The sequence below is a fragment of the Perca flavescens genome, chromosome 2 (genome assembly GCF_004354835.1).
Source record: "Perca flavescens isolate YP-PL-M2 chromosome 2, PFLA_1.0, whole genome shotgun sequence".
In the NCBI taxonomy this organism is placed as follows: domain Eukaryota; kingdom Metazoa; phylum Chordata; class Actinopteri; order Perciformes; family Percidae; genus Perca; species Perca flavescens.
The window spans coordinates 31253276-31268557 of NC_041332.1; the positions used below are offsets into that span (position 1 = coordinate 31253276).

Sequence of the window (15282 nt, forward strand, 5' to 3'; positions counted from 1 at the left end):
AGTAGCTCTGGAGGACCCCCTAAGGGCCCCAGACCCCCTGTTGAAAATATTTGGTATAGAGTAAATGACTAAATAAGTAAAAATTAAACAGTTCAACTGGAGTTTGTTTAAAACAACATTTGAGAACATGATTTTTCTAGCGAAATGAAAAAAAAATCACCGATATCTAGCTAGATAGCTAGCTGTGTATGCAGAGTGACACATTCACACATTCACTCATTACCATTTGAAAAAAACAGACCTGTGTTTTATTAGAATTTTTGTTGATGTAAAGCTGCAATGCAATGTAAATACAATATGACAGGTTAGAATACAGTGTGTGTGTGTGTGTGTGTGTGTGTGTGTGTGTGTGTGTGTGTGTGTGTGTGTGTATACAGTAAGCATGGTATTCACACAGAGAGCAAAACAATTTGCAATTGGTTGTAATTTGTAATAATGCAACATATATTGGAAGTTATTACACAGGAAATTCCCCCATTACTACCAATGGGATATGGTTACTCCTGCAATCGATTAGTCATGCCAAGTGCTATGAGGAGTTTCTGGTGAAAGGCCGGCACCCTCTCCTTATGGACAGGCCAGTCCAGGATGCAGCAAGGACGCAACATGCCCCTGCGGAGTAAGAGTGATTGAGACAACTTGTAGTCGTGGACGTCCTGCAGGAAGACCAGAACCACAGAGTCCCTGCTGGCTTCAATGACCTGGTGAAGTGCATGATGGGCTTTAAATCTGGATAAGGAGAGAGATAAGGGTAGGAGGGTCGAGAGACAACCGTGAGAACTCACTTTGTCACAAATATATAACACAAGTACCTACAGTATGTAACCCTGACTAAATATACTATACCTCACAAAATTCTAAATGACGTACTTTGATTTTTACTTAACCTGATGTAGAATCTATAATAACGTTTAAATTAAACAGTGTATGTTTGATTTACCGACTACACAAGGCATCGTTGAGAAGAGTTTCAGTGACGACAAACACGATTTTTCTGGAATTTCTCATATTTTCCACAATGGATTGAAGCTGTGACGTGCCAGGGACTGCATCTCGATCATCCAAACAAAACCTGCACTGGTCATTCTCTAAGGGGACCATCCTTCTTTCCACCCAGCTGCTGTCTTTGTCTGAATGTATGATGTAAGCATCATACTCAAATTCCCTGCCCTCTTCAACTGTGGCGTCGCTAAATCCCAATGTGCGATTGATCAATATGTTCCAATAAAACTGGATCCTCCAGCCTTGGAACCGCACCAGAAGCGCAGTTACTAGGAGCATGAGGACAGCGGTGCTGCTCAGTATGTAAAGAGCCTGAAATGGGGTCATATCTTTGCAAGAGAGGCCGTCAAAATCCAGGATGGAGTGGTTGAAATACCCTAGTGGAGTGTTGCACATGTACTGGTCCCTGAGACCTGGCACACTGGTCCCATTTGTGTCATTCAACCATGTCACGAACCACAGCATGCTCTCACACGTGCAGTCAAATGGATTTTTGTCTAGGACAAGCCGCCTGAGGTTGCTCAGAGGAGTTTTGAACACCTCAGGCCTCACAGCCGTGATTAGATTCTTCTGTAAATTTAAAACCTGCAGTGAGTTCAGATCATCAAAAACGGAGTCCTTAAGCCTATTGAGGAGGTTGTTGGCCAGGCTGAGTTGACGGAGGTCACTCAACCCTCTCAGAGCCTCTACTGGTATCTCATCCATCCCGTTATTATCCATCTCTAAGGTTGTCAACCTCCGTGTGTGTTTGAGAAACAACACCGGCCCACCTAGGTTGGCACTCTTCCACAAACGGGCAAAGTTATTGTGTTGGAGTTTCAGCACCTTGAGGTTCACAAGCCCCTCCAACATATTCTCTCTAATGTTAGCAATGTTGTTGTTGCTGAGATCCAGGAAGGTGAGGTTGGGCAGGTGGCGGAATGGAGAGGGATCCAGGTTCACGGCTTCGGCTCTAAGACTTCTTGCCAAAGTCAAGAACCTAAGTTTGGGCACATTAACAAACGACATGGAGCCTAGATTGACTGTCTGTTGGTTATTGGACATGTAAATCTCTTCAACCTGTCCCAGGCCTTCAAACTCTTTGCCAGTGAGATTTTGCTTGATAAAGTTGAACTCTAGAAGAAGAGTTGTGAGATTTCTCAGAACGGAGAAGCATCCAGGATTAATCTGTGCTATAGATGTTCCTGTTAGATTTAGCTTTCTGAGAGGTGATTGCGTCAGTGAGACAAAGGTCTTGCTGGTGATGTTTCTGAGTGAGGTAAGTGAACTACTCCAGCTCATATCAAGTTCTTTAAGACTTGTCAAGCCTGTAAATGTGTACTGTGTGATTGCACGAACCCCAGTTCTCTGTAATATCAAACTTTCCAGAGCACTTAATGGTTGGAAGGAGAAATCCCCAATAACCGGTGTGTGATGACCGCTCCCAAGAGCTTTTGTCAATTGGAGTTTTTTCAAACTTTTGAGCCCCTGAAATGTGTCCTTGGTCAGGAGCTTGATGTTGTTGTCTGTCAAAAGTAGAGTCAGAAGTCTGGACAGCCACTGAAATGAGCCTGGTTCAATTTCAACCATGCCATTACGGGACAGATCCAGAAAGGTTAGATTTGTTTTCTGTAGCCCTGAGAAGGTTGTGTTTGTGAGCTTGATCAGCTTCATCTTCCGAAGAAACAGAACATCAATGGATGACCCTGACAGCTCCGAGCAGAGTTTAGAAATAACCAGTGTGTCCATACTGCTTCCATCCATGATCAAAGTACGGAGGCTTGAAATGGGCGTAAAGCAACCAGGCTCCAACTGCAACAAAACATCACAAAGAGACCTTGCAGTGAGACAAAAAAGGGGAACAAAATATACAACTGAAAGCAAGGTGACATTTTAGATATGTTCTAGCATCGGTTCCACTTGTGACAGTGCCATTTCCCATTTCTAGGTTAGCTTCTTACCGTTTTTAGGGGCACAGATGACATGTTGAGGAATTGTAGAAACGATTGGTTAAGAAATGAAAAATCATCTTTCTTGAGAGTGCCGATGTTATTGAATGCCAGACTGAGATTCACGAGGCTGGGCAGCTGAGGCTGAGAACTGAGCTTAGCTGACTGCAGTTTGTTCATGGAAACATCAAGAACTTCCAGGCTCTGTGAATGATGAAAGGAGAATAAAAAGAATTGTGGGTCAAATGAAGGGTGGGGGGGGGGGGGAAATCAGTTTCTTGCCAGCTAATTACAAATTCAACTCATCGGTGTAACTGACATCTGTACCTGTAGTGCAGAGAAAGGCTCTCCTTGTAGCTTTATCTTATTACTAGCCATAAACAACCGTGTTAGATTAGTGCAATGGCTCATGTCCTCCTCCTTCAGCACAAACACTTGATTGTGCTCCATGTTCAGTGTCTGCAGCAGGGGCAGAGTCCGGCACAAACCCGGGTCCACCTTGCTGATACTGTTGTACCCAATATTGAGGTGGATGAGTCCTGGGTATCGGGTTAGTGTCACAGGGTGAATCTCCTTTAATCGGTTGTGAGACATATCCAGGCTGGTGATGTCCTGGGGAAGGTCTTGAGGGACCTCACTGAGGCTGAGGTGGCGGCAGTCAGCTTTGCCGTCTTGCACATAGCAAGAACTCCTCTTCGGGAATGCCACACAATTGTGCGGTCCCACCACAAAATAACATATGGTGATCACCAATGGGAGAAGGGAACGAGGGGCACGCATCTTCTCAAAAACCTTTGAAAGAAGAGAGACAGATTAAAATTAAACCTTGAACTTTTTTTGGGCAACTTGGGGGCAGCACAACAAGAATGACACTGACATATCTTCTAAAGGTAATATGGCAAACATGTTAGCAAACAGTTACACATTCTGCAGAAAAAAAGCAACAAAAGGGAATATTTCAAGTTGTGTTTCTAAGAAAATGCAAGTCCAATTTCATAATAGTGTCTGTTGTAGACTCAACTAACTCCTAAAGGGATTCAAATTTCTGGCAGTTCAGCCACTAAAATGCTCCGTATTTGCATCAGCTAGTTGCTAGCTTTGTCTGTCTGCTGTTTGTGCTGGTCAGTTAGTTGCCACTATGGAATGCCATTTTATTCAATATTGAATTAAAAAACACTTTGATGAATAAGCCTATGAAATGCCACCTGAAATAAATAAATGAGGAAACAAATATGTAAATATATAAATAAATGCAAAAACGATCTTTTCAGTACAACCCGGGTTCAAAGCACCGTGAGGTCCCAGTCTTTTCAGCTGCCGTTGTAGTTGAGTTTCACAGATATTGTAGTGTATAGTGTGACTATTGATGCTTTCACAAAATATTAACACGAGTTTTGATAAATTATCCCCAATAATGTGGATAAAATGACTAAGTGGGTAAAGGCAAATAATAGAAAAGCTACAATAGTACAGTAAGTTCAGAAAATGACATCACTTTACTGTCATGCAGCCTCTAAAACCAGGAAAAGACAACTTGTGTCATATTACGATATTCAAAATGTAAGACGATATCTAGTGTTATATATCGATGACGATATAATATATTGCCCAGCCCTATTAGTGCTGCTTTAATATACAGATTTGCCACATAACTAAATAAGTGAGGAAAAAAAGTTAGAGTTATGTTCTATACCAGTGGTTCTCAACCTTTTTTGTGCCAGCACCCCCCTATCCATTATCCAGGTCCCATAGCCCCCCTCAAATATTATGTAGGCTAAATGCCCTGAATATTAATGATTACGCCCTAATATAGGCCTATTATTGTTGTTACTATTGTTATCAAAAATAATCAAAAAATCAAATCATTGAATGACAAACAACACATGTATTAGTTTCCCAGGTATCAAAAACGCCATGTGAATAGAAATTATATATATTTACAGGTTTAAAAAAAATGCAACCATTTGACATTAAAATTAAATAACAGCAGCCAATCAGAACGACTAGATATGTAATATTTAAACTATAAATAGGTATTATCAAAAGGCCTGCTGCATGGTGTGAACCTCAGCACCTTTATAAGATGACTATAATTTGAATGTCCTTTTTTGTTTGTGAAGTGACCTTGGGTGTAATGAAATGCGCTTTAAATAAAATGTAATATGCTTATTATTATTATTATTATTATTACAAACACTAACAGTAGCCAATCAGAAACAGCTAGCAATTTAACATTCAAATCTATTTTTCATTCAAATCTAAAATCAAATTGTTCCAACGGAAAACAAGCTGGCACTTATCAAGGGGTAAAAGCAGAAGGATTACACACACACACACACACACACACACACACACACACACACACACACACACACACACACACACACACACACAAAAGTACTTTGTTGATGACAAACGACTTGAAGAACGACACCTACTGCCGAATGGAAATAAGTGTACGCAACCCCACATCGCGCTGTGTTTGGTGGAGGTGTGAGAGTCCCTTACAGTAAACAGTGACATCACTGCCTCTATCGCTTCCATAAGAAAGTTTTAAAACACCAAACACAAGCCCTGAACTGCCCGCGAGTTTATGGAACAGCTAAATGTTTGCCAAACAACAAAGCACAGTCAATCTCTCTCTTTCTTTCTCTCTTTCTCCGTGAAATGAAGCTGCATCCAGGTACAGTAGGAAACGTTGTGTTTAATAAACCATCTGACGAAAAACTGTTACTGTGAAATATAAAGTCTACTTGTGCTACATTGGGGGGGTTAAAGAATACAACAGGACGTCGCGGCGATTGCTTTTTTTTCTTATCTGAACGCAGCTTCACGCAGTAGCTACAGAGCTCATTTAAGACGATGCTCTGACGTCCCGTTCAATGAAGGCAGCACGGAGCTGCGCCAAACAAAGCTGACAGAAGCACAGAAAAGTTAGGATACCCGTCTCGTCCAGTCGCAGTGCTATAAACTGGCAGCTTTTAATTTGCAGACTACTTATTCTTTAGTAGTTTAAGTGTAAACATGTATTGTTATTGTGAATCTTTGGTTTAAACTAGCTTTCTAACAAACGCCCCCCAACGGCACCTCAACGCCCCCCTTTCCAAAATATTGTTTCCAACGCCCCCCATCATCTTCTGAACGCCCCCTGGGGGGGCGGTACCGCCCCCGTTGAGAAACACTGTTCTATACTTTACAACACATATTTGAAATTTTGAAAGTGTCTACAGAAATCTCTCTTCCAAAAGCATACAGTATTGTTATTACTATCACAAGAATTGTATGATAATCACAGCACTGGGTGTCACCAAGATGGCTAATATTTGGGATATAAAACTTGCAGAGCTCTTACCAGATTTTGCCTTTGCATGTTATTTTTTACATCTAGACGTCATAGCCTACATTAAACCGAAGGCATTCACTTCCAGCTGCAGCACCATGTCTGTTCTTCGTCTCAGTGTACGCTTATGAAGCACACACACACACTGACAAAGCTAGAAATAAAGGAAATGAGAAATGGTAAATCCGGTTTCACTTCTACATCATTGTCTAGATCCACAGCAGAATTTAACTGTTTCATGCAGAAACACAAGTAGTCTATTGGGAAGTTTGAATGAAATTCAAACTTACTTCCTTCAAAGACTGGACCCAGTGTGAAGTACTTCAGAGTAGACGCTATTGCTGATGTAGGCTAATATAACCAGGCTCGACAGACCGATGACGCTTCATTTGTTTAGTAAGGCGTGGTGTAAACAAACAGGTCGTGTTATCGTTGTCACGCACAGTCTGACATGGGTTAGTGACATTACCTAAAAAGAAAAACACTGTATCTACGCCGTAATGTAGGCGAGGAGGCTCGGTTGTTAATCGCGTGTAAAAGAAAAAAAGAAAGTGATGGAAGAACTCGTGTTGCAACCATAGACAGTATATAATGGACCAATAGACCCCGTTGCTCTGGACGGAGACCAGTGAAGGCTATTAGAAGCACTTTTCCGGTGATCTCTTGCTTTACTGCGCAGCCTCCAACTGACAGAGACAACGTAAATGTGACGTGAGCAACGTGTCTGAAAGTTGTAAGTCTTCTGGTAGCTGTGACAAGATCATTTCCAATCTTACAGAGACGGAGAGTGTAGGTATATGTAAGGAGATAACATAAGCACAGGCTAAGTATTGCAAACTAACATGCTAGTTAACATTAGTAATTAAACCTAAACAGCTAATGTAAGTCGAAACTGCCTGCGAGCTTCTCCTGCTCTATATACGGTAATTCCTCTACTGTGCGACAGTATGTCACTGGTTATGACACAATCGTTAGCTTATTTTTACAAAAACGTCTGCTACGGAGCTATAACGTGAGGTACAAGGTAATGGAGCCTTTTATACATTGTCGTGTTTCTTTAGAAATAAACAATGGACAAATAGAGTCTTTAAACGCTTCAGATGTAAAGTTATTCGCAGTCAAGTGACGTAAAAAAAAAAATGGCGGTCAGTGTAATGCTAACAAGAGGTGATCGCTTTGTAGCAACAAAATGGCGCCATCGGAGGTTCGCGTTCTGAAGCGAAGCTTACCCCCTTGGTTGCAACACTCACCACTGTGTGGGCTAGGATACATACCGTAAGTAAACGAGTAGACGTGCAAGACAACTATGTGGAGGAGCGAAGCCGGCTGCAAGCTTGCTGAAAATTGTGCCATCTATAAAGGCTCTGATAAGTTTGAAAGAACACGTTTAAGATATCTGTGTATAGTGAGTGATAGACTATGTATTGTAGGCTATTTTTTAGATTTGTATGAAATTATTTCAAACTTTTCAGGCGATGCATTTGAAAACAGAGCATGATCCACACCTACCGCACCAATGGCAATGTTTAAACTTGTCTACAGTCCATGACGTGTCACCCTTTCTGGAAGACAGGCCCAGTCTTGCTCTGGAATGCAAACCACTTATCAAACATTATATTTGAAATATTTTCAGATATTTCCCAGACTTCAGAATTCAAATAAGTAAATTAATGTGTAAATTGCAGAAAAGATATTTGGCTCTGTAACTGAAATGAATTAACAGATCAACAGCTACCTTATTCAGGATCGGGCACGTGCAATTTTGGTATCATTTTAGTTGTCTAGCCCAAAGTTCAACTATGAGATGACACTGATAATACGCACCCTTATTGCAGTCATGCATGAGCAGTTTAACAATCCAAATAAAGTAATGTACCAAAAAAGTAAAGTACCAAATAAATGCATGTTTCTGTTCTCAGAACAGCTGCTGCCCAAAAACTAAAATATAGGTCATTATTTTTTTCCCTAGCAAATGCAAGTGAGTGATTCTTTCACCTGCGGCATGAAGTTCCCTAAAATATACTCTGCAACAGCCAAGATACAGAAGTAAGAGAATCCCGTAGAAACCACAGTAAACACTGGAGTACTTATTGAATACCGCTTTGCGTTAGTAAAACCTACAACTTAAAAGAATACAAGAATACAAGTGTTATTTTTGTCCCAGTTGTGCATGTCATTTACAATCACAGACTATATGTCTGCATTTTGCCCTGGGGCAGAAACAATGCATTCAAATCTATAACATATTGTAAAAAATACAATCAATAGACCTAGAGTGCATTTTTTAACCTTTATACACCAAGGGTAGGTGTGCTGAGCAAAAGTACTCTCTTTCATCATAAGCACAGTCACACACACAAACATGGAAGCTGCCAGTGCCAACACACTCTCAAGGGCACTTTAAAAGTGCTGATGCAGGGGTGGGTGTTATCCGTTCTACTCCTTTGGGCCAACCACTGAGTCGGAAAACAGAAATCTTTCTAGTCATATGATAATGTTTTATTCTTCATAGTTTTATTACATTAGCCCACATAACTTTGATTGCCCTCATTCATAACACGAGAGAAGTGAAACTTAAACTGGACAAATAAACACAACAAGGTTAGTTTGAAAAAACCACTAGAGGGCAGTAAGATACTGTTATTGAGCAGCTCAACTTTTCTTCCTTGTAGATATACAGCATGTTTCAGGCTTTGTTACAAAATAATACAACAGATACTGTACTCTTTCTCTGATAGTGTATATGCAAACTGTAGCATATGATCTGTTGTTGCTTACCTGCAACAAGTTTCTCTGCCTTTGTTTCTCTTGTTGCAGTGTGGCTAATCATTTTTGTATTTTGGGGGATTGTGGGATTTGGTATTTTATATGTGACTTTTTGGGATTCTTATTTTATTGGGAATTGCCCAACAGTCTGAGCCCTAATGAATAATATGGCCTGAGTCGGTGAGTGACAATATGAGTTATCAATGTTTTTGGGGTCTAAGAAGACAAGAAAATAGGCCATTATATGATGGCAGATGGTAGAGACGTGACAGGAAACAAGGAGACTCCTCTCTGTTGCATGTCACCCTCCTCTGGTGACATAAAGTCCTTCTTCAGATTGTTATCATAACTGTACAATATGGACATACATGTAAAATGAATAATTCGTGTTGGGTTTCCTGGCCTAGTCGGTTCAGGTCCAGCGAGGACCTTTCTTACATGTCTCCCCTCCTTGGGTAACTCAAACCAGGTAGCTCTAAAATAGCTATACTTGCAAAACTATGAAAACATCACCCAGGGTCAACAAATCTTGTTAATCAGTTTGTTTGCATTCATTTTGAGCTTTTTTTGCTAAATTGATCTGGGTCATCTAGGACTGTTAATCATTTATTTCTAACACATTATTTTTTATATCTTTTTTGTTTAACCCTCTGAGGTCTAAAGGCATTTTAACATTTTTTTTTTCATTTGTTCCAGAGCAATGTGTAAAGAGATAATGGCCCTAAATCTGAAAGAAAGTTGATGTTTGCGTTTTAAATTTTCTCTTGTGAAAACAAACTTGCACTCAATTATTTGGGCTCTTGAAATGAATAAACAAAAGTCTTGGGTTCACAAAAGTAGAGTAATATATGAATAAAATAGTAAATATATTTCTAAAATGAAATTTTTTAATATCGCTTATTGAATACGAGTGTTGTTAAACCTCGCTTGGACTCGCCGATTTGTCCTCAGAGGGTTAAAATGATGAGTTACTTATTAAAAAGTGTTCATCCTAAATGAAATGCATTTCCTCCCAAGATATACATTGCAATAAATGGAGTGAAAACAATTTATTGAACAGTATATTATATCACAACAGTTCTAGGCTGCAAGTAATTGCATTACCGAGACAGTCCAAGCAGCAATAACTCTGCAGATAACCACATGGCCAAACCCATTTTAAAAGGTCAGCAGTAATGTAAAAGCAGATGCGACCTGCTGCTGGTGCTAGATGAGTCATATATTGGAACCACAGTTGATCAACAAACTCTGCACTACTGAAAGAAAAAGCTATTAGCATCTTGTAATTGATGGGTAAGTGATGTGTCATTGCATCCTTCAAAATCTGTCTTTTCAGTTAAGTGGATTTCACTTCAAACTGAATACTTATTTTTTTCATAATTGCTTTAATATCCTGTTGCCAGTGTTGCTCACGGAATATCCTCTGTGGTATTCAAAATCTTGAATCATACCAACAGCCACTTTGAACCACAGTGTGTTAAATTAGCTTGACATCGGCTGTCTTGCAACAATCATTCCCAAGTATGCCATTAATCCAAACCAACACTGGCATGGTTCAAAGCCACACTGTGTGTCAAATGGCTGCTTAAATTAATCATTTATTTCACTGACATACATAATTAACTTTGATAAGAAGTCTGTCTGTATTTCTCGCCTTCTTTTAAATTCATGTTCACTTGTTATCAGATACTCTACACGGGACAATGTGAAAACCATAGATATAAAACAGTTTTATATCTATGGTGAAAACCTCTTTTTAGCCAAGCTAGCAGCTCTAGCGATGGCGATGTCGCTTTGTCGACCACTTCGGTCCAGACTGATATATCTCAACAAATATTGGATGGATTGCCATGAAATTTGGCATAGACATTTATGGTCTCCTGAGGATAATTCTTCATGATTTTGGAGATCCACTAAAGTTTCCTCCAGAATCACCATGTGGTTCAATGTGAAATACCTTTACAACTATTGGATAGATTTGTATGACATTTGCTACAGATATGTAAGGCCCCAGGAAGTGTTGATCCCCTGATTATCCCTCTGGATTTCCGAGAAATTTGGTACAAGCATTCTTGGCCCCAGATTATTGATTATGTGGAGATTTATGGAGGGAGGACACTGACCCTGTTGCCTTTTCATCACATTTCTGTCACTCTCTCAGATTGTGGATAGATGTGGAGAGCAATAGGGTTGCATATATTTGTTGTAATTCCACAATGTGCAAAGCAGGAAAACTTGCCCGAAGAAAAACAAAACTGCAATAAACTCCCCACCCCTCATCCTCCATAGTCACACAGACAAATACATACGTGCACCTTTCTATCCCCTCTCTTTTCCTCTTCATCCTTTCCTCAGATAAATAAAGCAGGGCCTTTCTGGGATAGACCTCAGGCCACTTGATTGGTTTAGCCCGGTGCTAAGCCCTACTGTAGGCAGCTTACAGGGCTTTGTGCCATTGGCTGGATTGCTGAAGACCTGTAAAAAGTGGAGAGAGCTAGCATGGTCAGGGTGGTGGTGGTCAAGTTAGTAATGGGATAAAAAAAAAAAAGAGAGAGACATTGAGGGGTTTTCTGCAGAAAACACAGCACAAATAAACCAAAGCAAAAGGCACATGGAGATAGGAAGGGCTGTGATGAGAACCAGAGCAAATGATGCAGCAGGGAATTGTTACAGCCCCGTTCTGTTTTAATACGGGCTAAATCATGAAGTGCACCGACAACAGCTCAGGAGGGGAAGGAGGCAAACACAGGCACAATAAACTGACAGGAATTACATCCACATCAGATTCTCTCAGGAGAAACAACTTGACACTGGAATGAGGGATTAAAGAAAGGAGAAACACCCCCTACTGAACTGTGGACTGAGTGACAGGCATTGCTGTACATGTTTCACTTAGCCCCAGCGTGGCTAGTGTGTGTCATGCGAGCGTGTGATTGAATCCACTCATGCAAGAGGGATAACTGCTCCATCCATAGGAGTGCGTGTGCCACATTCTTCATCTTACCGGCTCGGGTAAATCTCCTCTCCCTCATTTGCAGACTGAATCTCCGGAGTGTTGGAATGCCTCGAAAACCAAAGGTGAGTTTCCCCTCTCGGCTATTCACTGCTATTATACATGGGGGATGGTAACCTATGTTATGTAATCCTGTGCATTACCTTACACAGTAACATCATTATCAACGTGTTCAAATCCTCACTACACACTGATGTACACCAGAACGATTGTGCACTGTACGCTCTCACATTGTGTGCCTGTGTCTGTGTATTTACTCCACGAACCTCATAAAGTAGCTAATGGAGTTAATTGCAGTCTCACAGCAGTGCATTGTAATTGTCTGACGTAATGGGCATCTACTGTATAGCTCAAGTGAGAGAAACAAAAACAATAGCAAGGATTCCTAAAAAGAAAATGTCTTTGTTAGCTTGACTTTGCGCTGATATTTTAAGAAGAAAAAAAGGGATAAATAAGCTGTTTCATCTTCACGTGAGCCTGGTGAAGACGAAACAGCGGAAAAAAAACGAGATGAAGAGATTTTTAGGTGTGGAAGAGGGAAAGGGCAATGTCATACAAGGAGCGGTTCAGGCATGCAGCAGCAGCAGCTATGTTGTAGCATGTTCTCTCTGCCCTCTGCAGAAAAAAAAGACACTGCAGCATATATCCCCCCAGTTTGCTGACCATTGATGTAAGGAGGTTAGATGCCCAGCTCTGCTACTGGTGTCAGCCTGGTGTCAGGGGAAGGAAGGGGCATATGGTTAAAAGCAATTTATGTACATTTTAATTTAACATGTTGGAAAGAATACAGAACATGGATGATTACTCTTTGTGTTCCTCATAAGATTTCTCCATTTATTAAGCACTTGGACACACACATTATGTGGATGACTCCACAGCGTGTCACAGTGCACATACGATGACAGTTGTGAACAGATGTAGCATCTTTAGGATTATGGGAGCTTTTATCCCTGATTGTGATCAATGAAATCCACACGACAGCCAAACAAACAGACTTGCTACGCTACTGAAAATGACAGGATTTCTTCACCTCAGCAAAAATGTTAAATTTTATTTTTTTATTTGAGCATTAGCTGATGGTATGTGCTTCTTATCACTGGCTAGTGCTCACTAAGTGCTGACTCGGGTCTCTTCTCACTATAAGTGGTCCCCAGGGGTGACAGGATATCAATAGCGAACTGGAATCAGCAGCGTGGATCTACTACTGTGCTGTTAACTCTCTGCAGTGCAGCTCAGTAAAATGCAAGAAGAGACAATTTAGTGTGTGTGTTGGGAGGGGGGGGGTGCAACTGGAAATATGGCAGATACAATGAAAACCGTAATAGGGCTATAACGTTTTTTCAATTGTTCAGTTAAACTCAGCCTTAAAAGTCCCTTTTCTTTTTCAGCTATAGTTAAAAATGACATGTATTTACTTTTAACAATTACTTGAAACAGAAAGAGGCAAGGAAATCTTCACGTGAAGCTATAACTACTACATTAGGCATATCAGCTGTTTCAGCACTACAACTTTTTGTTATTATAGCTACTGCATATGTATGATGTGTACAGTATAAACATATACAGTCCATGAACCAGAGATTTAAACCTGCATTAACCGATTTTTTCGGTCATGTGGGGTCAACAGAAACCTTTAAACATATAAATTGTTTCATCTTATAAAGTTGATATGGCTGATATGTTAGTAAACTGTTAACTATTTACACAACCAGAAGAAAAATGCACATTATTATCTCTATGTTTAGCTCTGTTTTTGGTCTCCACCAACTCCTGACAAGAAAATCTGACTCTTTGGCTGCAAAATGCTCCACTATGTTCATCAGCTATAGTTGCTAATTTTGTCCGTCTGCTGTTGGTGCTGAGCAGGTAGTGTTGCTGTGGGTTTATCAAACAGACTATACAGTCTTTGGTTCATCAGAGCTTTTTCATTTACAGCTGATGAGAGCAGTGGGCATGAACAAAAACAGTAAAGCTGAAACAGGCTAAAACGCACACTGGGGATAACTCTCTATGGGTTAACACATTTCACATTAGCTCATTGCTAATATAAAAAATATTGTGGGAGCTGCTTTAAGGGATTATTCAAGCATGGCTGTGCTGATTATTTGCTCACATCATGCTAATACATGTTAAAGGAACAATATACAAGTTGCTTTAGTCCTTACATGTGCATGTTTGTTGGTTTCATTCTAGTCTATAATCACGACATATAACTTCTGGGATTGCTCCGTTGCCGATGGAAATTCCGCCGGATTTCACTCTTTTCGGCCAGATGTCCGTTACCTTCCACTTTCTTTGTGTTGGAATTTTAAACTCCAGTGGATTTCTGAGGACTATAGTTAACTGCTCCTCAGATCTCTGCAGGGTAAATCCAGACAGCTAGCTAGACTATCTGTCCAATCTGAGTTTTCTGTTGCACAAGTAAAACAACGTTTTTAACGTACACATGTTCCACCAAAACAAGTTCTTTCCCGAGGCTATTTTGCAGCAGAACCGTGGCTCTGTCCGGTGCTTAATACCGTTCATGACGATTGTGATAGGTTTAAAGAAATGCCAATAAACCAGAGCATGTTTTTCTCCCATCCCGGAATGCTGTGTGGACTAGCCAGACCCTCCTCCACAGGTCTGGCAAAGCGAGAGTTTACTAGTTTCAATCTGAATCATGAATAGGCTGCAAAATTGACCTCTTTGAAGGCCTATGTGATGAGAAATGTGTGCCTGACAGTACCTTGAGCATTGTCCACCTGTTTTGCAGGGACATCTTAGTTGTGTGAGGAGTTGACACTGCAAGGCTTTGACCATGTGCTAAAAGCTGTGAGACAAGTGGCCTATTCAGAGGGAGATTACACTCTTCTAACACCAAACTAAGTGTGTGAAAGGCAGGCAGAGCTTTGTGCCAGCACCTTAAGCTTTGGCTACAACAGTCTGGCAGTACCAACAACCCAGCCTGTCAGTGATAGTTAGCAGATGGGACTTCTTGCCTTCTTGATTAAAGAAGCCATGTGGTGTGAGGGATTGTTTAAGGTGTAATGGTTCTTTTGGGAATATAAAATAGGATATCATAATAGAGAACTTTAGCAGACCATCAGAAATTCTCAAAGTCAAGTATACATTAGCTGTCTTTCATTATCCTCATTTAGGAGGGCCATTATGTTGCAGGACGCTCAGACATATTATTTTAATCACAAGTGGCTGCAGATCTTTTACTATTTTCTTACATGATTTTTAAGTGC

At 40.5% G+C, this 15282-nt stretch overlaps 2 protein-coding genes across 3 annotated transcripts in view; one reads left to right on the forward strand and one right to left on the reverse strand.

The window, feature by feature from the left end:
* Positions 1–219: 219 nt before the first annotated feature.
* tlr3 (toll-like receptor 3) lies at positions 220–6867 on the reverse strand. 2 transcript variants are annotated; one of them, XM_028599102.1, is made up of 6 exons: positions 6561–6867; positions 6283–6424; positions 3258–3722; positions 2943–3134; positions 941–2793; positions 220–729 (listed from the first exon to the last, which is right to left on the reverse strand). In XM_028599102.1, exons 2-6 carry the CDS (start codon positions 6298–6300, stop codon positions 498–500), a joined length of 2760 nt encoding a protein of 919 aa, XP_028454903.1. In that variant the 5' UTR covers positions 6301–6424; positions 6561–6867; the 3' UTR covers positions 220–497. The 2 variants fall into 2 exon arrangements, with proteins under 2 accessions (XP_028454903.1, XP_028454910.1); XM_028599109.1 differs by lacking the exon at positions 6283–6424.
* A 4836-nt stretch (positions 6868–11703) lies between these two features.
* sorbs2a (sorbin and SH3 domain containing 2a) overlaps positions 11704–15282 on the forward strand; it is a 68192-nt gene continuing 64613 nt past the window's right edge. Inside the window, exon 1 of the mRNA XM_028590939.1 lies at positions 11704–12114. The gene's annotated coding sequence lies outside the window, so the exon portion shown is untranslated. The remainder of the gene's footprint in view (positions 12115–15282) is intronic.